Below are 11,762 nucleotides of genomic sequence, written 5' to 3'. Positions count from 1 at the left end.
GATATGAGGGAGTTTCATATTTATTCCGTATCGTACTAGACAAATTAATCTGAATTTAATTTTTGATAACATAAGTATATAACTGAAATTGTCAATGTACTAATGGTCAGCATTGTCAATAGTAAAAAAGTGGACATCTTCAACTAACGCCAATTAATGAAATAAAGGCTATATAAAGGAGCTGAATTTCTTTGGAAGTATAAAAGCGGAAATTAGTACAATGAGCCATCCTGCGTTTCCGCAATGGTACAAGTTTTAATTTCTAGACTTAACTCTTAAATTTTTTTGTACCACTGATTGACAATTGAGAATTACAATTTAGTCTCTCACCGAATGTTAAGTCCAACTTTGTCCCATGCCTCATAGACATTGGCAATACCATCCAACCTATCTACTACTGCATTCCCTAGCATCGCACTACGCTCTTTATTTGAAGTCAACTCTAATATATATAATTATAGATGCCAATACATATATTAGGTATAATTACCTCGAAACTATTGGCGGCAAAAATAAACAAAATGGTGGTACCAGAGACTAGGATATGAAAACTAATAAAAAAATAATTTGATTCCGAAATAACATCAAATGCTACACCCACAGATTACCTCAAAACCTCGAATCAAACTCAACCCACAACACAGAAGACTTAAGTCACAAAGCATTAGATAAGCCAATATAAACAGGACAATAATAGAACGTAAATTGTGATAATGTAATAATATGAACAGTTTTTTGCGGTGGATGTGTTTAGACTGTCCTCTGCAAACAACCTGTTGCATCGTTAAATTAAGCCACGTTCCTCGTTATTATTTCACGTTTGAACGCCGCGCGAAAAGCTCGCTGAGGGTTGTTCTACAGTAGTCATGCACTGTTATCTATTTCATAACTTACTAATATTATAATGCGAAAGTTTACGAAAATGTTTGAATGTTTTTTAGAAGTAAACACATATACTGCACATATTTGGATAAAACTTGTACACGGATAGATCATGATTAACATAGGCTTTAAATTCCATTAATATGCTCTCATGGAAAAAAAAATCTAATCTGATTTATTAATTAGATAGCGTTGACTGCCTATAGGTGGTGCCATGAATCGCTAGTTATTTAAGGACTTTATCAGCGGAAAACTAGTTTCACGTAAGTAAAGCCGCAAGCACACAATCTTATCCCCCTTTTCTCAATATTAGATTTTTAGTGCACCTATTAAAGTTAAAGTAATTTAAATATAAACCGCAATAGACCTACCAAATATACCATGTCATGTCCTCGTCGGTGAGGATCGCGACGCGTTAGCCTTCTATTTCCTCCTACTTGCCAGCCCGAGCTGGTTACTTCTGTTTGTACCTTGTCTTTTGTATAAATTTTATCCCTAATTTAAAATGTCCATAGTTGTATAAGTAATTTTAATAGTTGTTTAGAAATAGTCTATAATTTTCATTAGTAAAACATCTTAGTCTAAATATGTCAATTCGTACTTTTTATTTACAAAATATAAAATAGACTATCAATGAGCAGAAATACGATTTAAACTTCAATTTTCACCATTTCAAAAGTGTCATTATATGGGGCTGGTTCCTTTTTGCGTATCTACGTCCAATTGAAGACTATTCTTTTCTTCTGGCTTTATATCACCCCGTTGCTCTGCGCAACAACTTTTATCATGCATGTTACAAAGACGATTTGGCTTAGATTGTATGACCGGCTGTGTGCATAATATCGAACATAGCTGTGAGGTCCAGTACCGGACAAATCGTATTGGAAAAAACCATAAAATGTCCACACATTGGATATATAGATCTAACTAGGAATAGAATTCAGGAATTCCCGCCCTAATATTTGAATTAAAAAAACGTATCAATACAACAATGTTTTTAAGAAGAATCTATCATAAAAAAATATTATTGACTCACAAGCCTAATTATTTATTTGTCGAAACTATAAGAAACTTTATTTTAATATAAACAAACTACAAATTTGTAACAAATTATATCTAAGTACTTACTTTGAAATCTAGATTAATAACCCCCAATTATATTCCAGATACGATGGCACCACTGTACAGCGGCCCGGACCGTATAAAAGCCGGCAAGTGTAGATCGAAAGCCGTAGTCAACTATTATTCCTTCGAAGGAGTTGAACGGGTGTTTCCACACATTCTCTTCACAAATTTTCCCGCCAGTGTACTTTTGTGACGTCACGTTTTGACAGATTAATTTAAAAAAGGTACGTTTGATTGTTTTTTTTTTAATTTGAAACAAATGCAAGGCAATATAAGTTGCACATCCATGTCAGTGCATTTTTACATATTATATTGCTTTAAAACAACTTAAATTAAATAAAATCAATGTTTAACACTATTTTATGAATTTATAGTTCGAGAAAATTAAAAATTAAAACAGATTTTATTAACTTTAAGTATAAATTATTAATAATATTATTAGAGTAATACTAACATTCATTTCTAATATATAAAAAATAATTACTTATTCGTAATATAATGAAAATTAATTCTTTAAAAATATAAGTAATACTTAGTCTCAAGTAGTAGTAAATGGTAATGACATCTCATTTGGTACAAATATTTATTTTTGTTTCAAATTACGTGTCTTACGGTGGCAAAACAATTTTCCCTAATTACCAAATTAAGTGATTTCCTATTTCCGTGTAAGCTGAGATTGCAACCTTTCAGTAACGGAAAACTGTTAGTGAATTTCGCCAAATAGTTTTCACACAACGGTACACCACTGATTCCACTTAGTGTAGACTGCTGATTTTAGTATTGTAGAAAACTTATTTTGATTATAATTTCTGCATATTAATAATAAGTAAAAAAAAATACAATCGCTTAAATGTTATAAAATCTTTCTTTTGTTTTGTGAAGCTAAATGTCTCCACAGTTTATTATGATTGACATATTATGAACCTAGTTAGACAGGATTCGTCTTCCTATGAACGTTTATCTCAGGCATGTATTTCGTTGAAATAAATAAACCTTTATTTTAAGACATTTATTGTAGTGTGATAAAATTAAAGCTTTGGATATTTGAAGATAGCATTATGTTTTTGAACGCAATATAATTAAATCTATTACTAAATATTTTTAATTTGAACAGGTAAAAGTTATATTTTAATGTTCGGTCTATTGGTTTTTAAGATTTCAAAACATAGTATTATTCGGTATCTTATTTTTTTAAGACACAGAAAATACGCAATTGTACATACAAAACCGGATTCTCCTAAGTCCAAATAATTTTTAGTTAAAATTATTATACATAGCATACCAATTTCGACCTACACACCGTAAGCATAAACTCTCGTAACAACTGAACCACAACAGCCAATGACAAAGCTTTATAATTCATAAAACACAGCCTAACCTATTATCACCGAGCAAATATTTTTGTACAAAATATAATTTCTAATTCGCCCGATCAGTCCCCAAGTCCCAGGCAGCTTTACGAATTATAACCGAATCGAAATGGACAAGGGATTAGTCGTTTATACCAATTATTATCTTAAGTTTTGTGAAAGGCTGTATTTTTTTTATTTCCACTTTGTCCAGTGAGCGTGGGACTTTTTCATTCGTAGGCCACTGGGGAATTCAAGTCGATGATCTTTCGAATAATAAAGTAATTATAGGTTTTATTACTTTTTTGAAAAATTATACTTTAAGTTAGTCATTGTTTATCTATTGTTAAAGTATCATTGTTGTTTTTTTAATTACCTTACGATCCCTGTACACGATGAGAGTTTTAATATAGTATTAAAACCTACCTACTTTTACTCCGTTTTTGGGGGACTGACAACCTTATAGAGGTGATGCTTCCTGCTCGATAATTTTTAAACGAGGCAATAAATTGTTAGTCAAAATTACGACATATAGTTATTTAACATTAAATTTGAATTGTACTAACCATTAGAAATATATATATAAAGTAGCCCTTTATTACACGGTCAAGACCACACTGCACCTGATGGTAAGTGGAGTGAAGTTTAATAGAATGTCGACTGACGAGAGATGATTACCCCTCGACAGTCGACACAATTATGCCGGCCTCTTAGAACCAGATAAACAGAGGCTGATCCCGGAACGCGCACACAGAAGTAGGCAAGTATGGTGGGATTTAATACCTTGTCTACGGTGGTCGCTATCAGGGAGGATATAAAATAGATCATTCCAGAAAAAACCAGCAGTCTTATTACCGTAATAGGATAAAAAATAATTCTTAAATATAAGTGGCACGTTGCTTGTTCCACGATGTCGATAAACTGCATATCATTTTAAAACATTTTGTAATCGAGTTGCATCGTGGAACCAAACAACGCAGAAAATGTTAAGATAATCTTCCATCACGATGTAGAGAAGTTAATCTTGTTTAGATTATTGTTTCCTGTCTCTGTTATGTTTAAGAGTTTGTCTTATTAACTGCTTTTGCTGGAGAGAATTATCAGTCTCTTCTATTAATTTAGTTCATCTCATATTATCATACAGAATATATGTACTCGTTTACATTGTTTATTAGCTCCTTAGAATAGAGTTTATGGAATGTCGACCGAATCGGAAAGTCGTAAGTTCGATACTTTGTGTAGGTTTCATGATTTGCTTGGTACTAAATCTTTTAGAATAGTTACGTGTCAGACAGATGGCTAATTGTATATGATCACTGTAATATAGTCATAGAGTCGATTTCTAGAGATGATTCATTTCTGTAACGATTTAACTAATTCACGTTAGATTGGGAAAGAGGTGGTCAATATCATTAATATCCTAAGCATGTTTGTATCCACATCTTTCCCCAATCCACGCCAATACACGTAACAGTATTCTTTCCTGAGAAATAATAAAGAACGAAGAAGTGATTTTGCTGTTTCACGGGGCCTAAATGTAAAAAAAAATATATATTATAGAGAACAAGAAAAGTTCCTTATAAAATGTACACTATACAAATGTAAGTATACGAGTACTCACATCAATATTTTATTACTTTATCCAAACTAATTACGTTATATTAAATTCGAGGTTCCGTCTACGCTCCGCATCGCGGTATAACAATTTTAAATCCCTACCAAAACACGTGAGAGCTAACACGGGCTCATAAAAGTATGCGATATTTTCATAATACAGATAATATTAAATTTGCGATGTAGATATGAGGTGTAGCTCACCACGAACTGCGTTTATATTGTGTTTCACGTTTTATATAAACAAAACGTAAATTGCTGGTTATGATATGAAAATATTACATTTTTGGTGGTAAAACACCCACTAGAGTTGATCCCGTAATGTAGAACACACATTATAAATGTTCAATAACATTTGTGTATGTTAGTTTTGAGGCTTGAATTGAGCCCACACGTTTTCCAAATGACGAGCTTTGTTGTAGATAAATGTAGTACCGCTTTTACCAGTCGATATTTAATGAGTCTAATTAATTAATTGAATAATATTTACAACTAATAAATCAAAATTAACACCATAATATAATCGTCCAATAATTTTCACCTATTTTCCTTTATTCGCATTTAATTAACATTTCCTAATTTATATTACCTTTCTCAACATTAATATCATTCCAGCTACAATTGTCTTTTTGTTCTACACCACTTTCTATATTTTAGCTTTCTAACCTTCTACTTTATTCCAGCCACAATGGTGACCAACATGACTTTACTCCTGATCATCGTGACGGTGGCTTCGGTAACCGCGCAGACGTTCCAATACTCCCGCGGCTGGACCAACGGCAAGCGTGACGGACACAAGCACACGGACGAACGCGAACATAACCTCGAACGGATCCTCAGCCCGTGCCAGATGAGCAAGCTCAAATACGTGCTGGAAGGAAAGCCGCTCAATGAGAGGGTAGGCTTTTAATTGTTTATTAGGTTAATAGATATTAACTGGTGATAAAATTTATATGCACCTTAAGATAAAAGTAGCATGGCATATTTCTGAGCAGTTGACTCATTCACTCATGTACAGTTCAATATCAGTAAAGGATATAATATTGATAGATGTATTTTATACATGAATATACCGGCTTTGATTTCCAAGATTTATTTTTGTTTTAAAAGTATGTGTTTTTGGAGCTGATTTTGGTCATTGTTTGTTTAGTGTCATTATAACAAAACACCAAAGTGTCGTCGTCTTACTAGATAGATAATATAATAACAATTCCACCAATTCTTATTTTTAAAATAATGTTTTTTCAATTTGTATTTTTTGTTTCTAGCTCTTCGTCCCCTGTGACTACATTGAAGAAGAACTCGACCAGCCCAAGAGATTCAGGAACGACCGCAACCAAGAATCCCTCTTCGACGCATTCCAGTGAAGCGTACTATTATTATTTATTTATGTGCCAAAGATAATGAGATTATTGTAATTATATTTATACAATAAAAGACCATATTCTAAGTATTATAAGTGTTAAATCATGTAAACGCTTTTAATAGTAATGCGTATTCGGCTGGATTTATGCATTACTGCTTTTCCAATATTTCAATTTATTCCACGATAATAGTATTATACAAAATGTAAATTAGTGAAATATCAGAAGCTATGTATGTTTAAGTACCTAAGTAAAGTGTTACAATAAAAACCTATCAAGTGCTGCTGTCCGTTACTTATTTATTTGAAAAAAATAAAATCCTTTGGTTATTCATGCTTTGCTAAAATTGATAATTTTTTTTATTACTGAGTATGACGGGACTAGCTTGCCGTTTACTCGGTGTTAAGCGATACGACCGCCCGTAAACAGTAGAAATACAATCCAACACAATGAATTACATAGTATTGTTTGATATTCCACTGCGCTCGCTATCCTAAGAGATGAGATAGTAAGTCTTATGTCCAGTAGTTACACTGGCTACAATGTCCTTCAAACTGGAACATAACAGTGACTATACACTGCTGCTTGGCGGCAGAGATAGACATTGCGGTATTACCTACTACAGATGGACACACATATATGAGAGCAAAGAGACCTACCATCAGTTCATTATTTTTTTTATTATATGAACCAATGAAGTAACTAAATTAAAATTATTGATTTGGGTACCTATTTTTATTTTGTATCTATAAATAAAATATTTACTTATTCAATAATTATTAAACAATAAGTAAAAAGTGCCATCTAACGAACATTATAGTAATCTTATTTAAAGTATCCTCGTACCGCCATCTAGCGGGAAGTGGCATAACTACAACGGAACTGGAAGACTTTATCATAATTCTATTTAAGCTACTACATACAAGATGTCACAGTATTCTTTTTCAATTATATTAATTTTAATATTTTGCATAAAATTCAAATGTATTTATTTGGAAACATGAATATACATACAAGATATGCTATTTGTTCAAATATAAATCTAATGTGTTCTGTAATGTTTGGCCTGTGTGGCGTACAAATAGCAATGAATAGAAAGTACAAATTAGAATTTATTAACTTATGTGTGCTTACATTTAAAAATTATTTTAATAATAATTTACATAATTCCTATATTCAGTTCCTAAGGACCGAAATTTATACTAAGTCTTAAGAAAAGGTATTTCAAAAACTAATTATTACATAAATTAGGTACTTAAAATATATTCTTGTATATTATAAATTATTTATGGATGGTAGGTGAAGTAAAATTTTGAACATAGAATAAGATTATTCCTACATTACTACAGAAAAAGGCGAAGAGGTTTTTTATCGAACTCGATATTCTCTCAAACTATATTTAATACGAAACTATTTTATTCCTGAGAACTATCATAAAGTATATTATAATATCTGCTTCTTATTCCTGTAGTGACCAAAATACGAGTAGCTGTGACCAAGAGTTAGTATCATATTCAGCATGGTCCTAAAATTATTGAACTGAATTAAATTTTAAGGACATGATTCATGTATACAACAACCACTCTACATAGAGCTATATAATTACCCATAAATAAAAACAGTTTACCAAACGATTCCACTCCCATTAACCCACACTTCACATGAACATTCTCACATTAACTACATGCGCTTTATTCCAAGCTCGTAAGGTTCAAATTTACGATGTTTATCCAAAGTAATTTATAGTTCATATATCATTTGGCAACAAGCGTCATTACCGATGTTATTAAGGCCCAACTTGTAATATAAAACCATTTGGAGTGAAATTAACGTTGAAGATTGACGGACGCCATTGGGGACTATTAAACTTCATTTATTTCTGAACTGAATTTTGCCTGCGTCTTCGTATGTCTCTGAGAGATTATTTATATCACTTTGTAAAAAGTGAAAAGGTATATTATAACTATATTGATACCTACATACAAAGCGTTTATTTCGGTGATAGTTCTACTCGGCGTCATATAGCGAATATTTCGTAAATAAAATTGTTAGAGACTACAATAAAGTAACTCTATGATTTTCTTCTCTATATATAGGTATACTAGATTTGGCGTTCCAAACATTCACTGTGTTCAACTGAATTGAACTGCTTTAGTATGGTGTCAATATTGACAGCTTGGGGTTGTGTACGGAGCGGCGCTCATAATTAATAATTATTCTAGGCTAAGTATAAACTTGGATGTGAATAAAAGTTATGAGTCAAGTAAGTAAAATTATTTGTTGTTCAAGTGAATAAATAGGTTATAACAGAGACGTTTTGGTTGCCATTTTAGATCAGATTTTGAACAAATAGTTTATATGGACGTTCGTGTCTATAGGATATACGTCAATGCCAATATGACTCCAAATTCATCGTAACTGATTGCATCAGATTTTTAGGTGTTTCTTAGCAGTGTTCCGGGGTGAGGCCATTTGCATTTGAAGGAAATCTTTTCGAATGCCTTAAAGGTAAAAAATAGAGATTGGAATTCATTTAGATCCTACATTTTGAGTCATCTCTGATACTTACCTTATTTCTTGTGTGAGTGTTTGTGAGTGTTTGTAGACAATCAAGTTCACTGAATATCAAGCGAGTCTCTTGGTAGATTACCGTCCTATGTTTTTAAAATTTAATAAAGTTTCAAGTTACTTTCGATTACCTTAAGGCGATACCTCAAGGTCCATTTTCATACATTTTTCGTTTTATCTTTCGTCAGTGATAGTTTCGCAGTTGAAAATGTAAAAATATTTAACAATCATGCATATTACTGCCTTTAAAATTTCGTCATATTAAATTTTAAAGGCCGAAATATCCATGATTATTAATTATTTACGTTTTTCTTCAACTGCGAGAACTAATCACTAACTAGACGTGAATTTAAATTCTTTACTTGCCAATACTTGTTTAGTTACCCAGATTAAAGCCGAAACAAAATGTATGAAAATGGACCTTGAGGTATCGCCTTAATATGAATTACTCATGGATTCTATTTATTCATAATACTTAATTCCACACCAGTGACATGAATAGTAGGTACAAAAATAAAGAGAAATAAATACAAATGGCGGTCTTATCGCTCAGGACAACCATATTCTAATGCTTAAGAACAAATTTTTAGTCTCGAGCCATAAAACGCACACAAGTCAAAATAGTAATATACCAAGCCTATACATTAATCGATTGCCTATAAGTCAGTCGAGTAAACCCTATTTAATCGATTAGGTAAGTCTGTAAATCGCCTAAAAGAAACAGAACGCTTGCTTCATTACAATACAAAAGCAGTGGTTAAGATAACAACGTGTATAGGCAAGGCTGATGAAATTGTCGATCGATTTAAAGACGTCTCGCAAACCGCCGGCGGGGCGCAATGTCATTTACTATCAACTTATCCGTGCCTCGTCTCAATTAGGTACCGTAGTGCAGCAGCGAGTCGATACTCATAATAATGTGAAGGTCGATACCTTACCAATGTCCTTTAGAAATTAATGAATTACAAATCATATGGATATAATACTTATGAATTAAATTGATATCAAAGTAACTCTACAATTTTTAGTTTATTTAAACCATAATAACCATAATTTAAACCATAGTTTATTAAAAAAATTCTATTAACGAACATTAACAATGTACTTTATTAACTTTTAGTCCTGTACTATGGAGGTAATCAGGTGGCGTAGTAATATATCTTACGTGGTACGACTTCATTTTGAGGTGGAAATCCTGGGTCAGGTAAAGTAATGAGCGACGCGTTGCATATATACCATCTCCGAATAGGAACCGTCGGAGGGGCCGCGGCCGGAACCGGAATATAATATACCGGAATATAATAGGAACCGGCGCAACATCTGCTTGACTGGAAATCTTCCCTTCCATAGAGGAACGCAACCATCTGTTCCTCTACAGTGGCGTTAACCTTAACGCCGCTAAAGTATAATTAATGATCATGGTGAGTAAACTACTTATAATGCGTAAGAGCCTGCACGTTTAACAAACGTCGTGTGTGTTATGTTTTGAAGGAAATATTTAAAAAAACATGTAATTTTAGAGTAAATTTGATATAAATATAAGCCACAAAGACTGGGAAGTTGAAATATGTTTACACAAAAACATCTAATGAGTTTTTTCTCTTAAATATAAATCAGTACTTATGCGTTTAAAAACATTTTCATTAAACGCGGCGTCTAAAATACTTATAACGATGATATCCACCAATAATATTTGAAATGCAATAATAAATTATAGTAGAGCTACTATCCTATCCTCTCCTAATCCAATATGGTTGGTTCAATGTTCAAAAAAATATAAACCAATATCGAACACTTTATCCTAATGTTCAAGATATTCTATTGAATTGCTGTTATACAACTTTATTAATTAAAAAGACAGAATAATATTTTTCTTAATAAAAAAAAACACCGTGCACTTTATCGATGTCGATAAACTTACTTCTGCCACAGCGTCGATTGTAAGAATGAGATGCCATAGACTTAAATCCGTTTCCCGCCATCGCACAATCTGTACCAAACGACGAACCAATCGCGGGCGAGGGGCCGGCGCGTTATCCGCCGCGGGCGCCTCCCATTGGTCCAAATATTAAACGGGTTGCCTATAATAAAAAAAATATACCCGCGTAAACCTAACAATTGAATGCCACTTTTTGTTCGCGTTAAATTGATGAAAAAAGACACAGAAAAATTGGTTGGAGAGATGAAATAAAAAATGATTTATTACTTCAGTCCGGTTAACTTTTTAACTTATTGGACGTTAATGACTTTTGATTTTGCACGGTATTTTCGAATTTCCCTTTGCAACGTTTTATTTATAGACGAGTGTTGCCAGTTTTTATGGAGGATATCTAATTTGGCCGATTTAATGCGCCGATGGATCGCAAATTGACTTTTATTGTTTTGCAACGAATGTAAATTGCGCGGATGCAAATAAACATTTTTTAATGATTCTTTTATACATCTGCACGATTTGAAATTGCACTCTAATAATCAATTATTTAAAGAGATACCTGGACATTTTTTCTCTACTTTCACATTTTTATTTTGCGTAATCGTGACGGGTTTATATTTTATTTATGACTGAACTAAAGCTCATATGCTCATTGCCAACTTATTAGAACATGGCATAAGATTATTCTATCAAGTTCTCGTTAGATTTCAATGAATAACTTCATTAATTGAAACGTGCCTTGACATTCGCAAAAACAAAATGAATACTTATTTATTTTCTAAATAAAAAATTTAATTCATCAAGCAATTAAATCTTATACATTAATGTGAGAATCTGAATTTATTTGACAGTAGCACCATATCAGACATGTCGAGCAACTATAGTCAAAACTGGCTACAAAATGTTTCTACGACTAAATAATAACAC

The 11,762-nt window shown here is 32.4% G+C and overlaps 1 protein-coding gene across 1 annotated transcript; it reads left to right on the top strand.

Moving 5' to 3' along the window:
* Nucleotides 1-1,958: 1,958 nt before the first annotated feature.
* Nucleotides 1,959-6,623, top strand: LOC115443369 (pro-corazonin). Its single transcript, XM_037440162.1, has 3 exons — nucleotides 1,959-2,231; nucleotides 5,654-5,868; nucleotides 6,239-6,623. The coding sequence occupies exons 2-3, from the start codon at nucleotides 5,659-5,661 to the stop codon at nucleotides 6,335-6,337; spliced, it is 309 nt and encodes a 102-aa protein (XP_037296059.1). The 5' UTR covers nucleotides 1,959-2,231; nucleotides 5,654-5,658; the 3' UTR covers nucleotides 6,338-6,623.
* Nucleotides 6,624-11,762: the final 5,139 nt, after the last annotated feature.

The sequence above is a fragment of the Manduca sexta genome, chromosome 18 (assembly GCF_014839805.1).
Source record: "Manduca sexta isolate Smith_Timp_Sample1 chromosome 18, JHU_Msex_v1.0, whole genome shotgun sequence".
Taxonomy (NCBI): domain Eukaryota; kingdom Metazoa; phylum Arthropoda; class Insecta; order Lepidoptera; family Sphingidae; genus Manduca; species Manduca sexta.
This window is presented reverse-complemented; position numbering and strand designations above follow the sequence as displayed.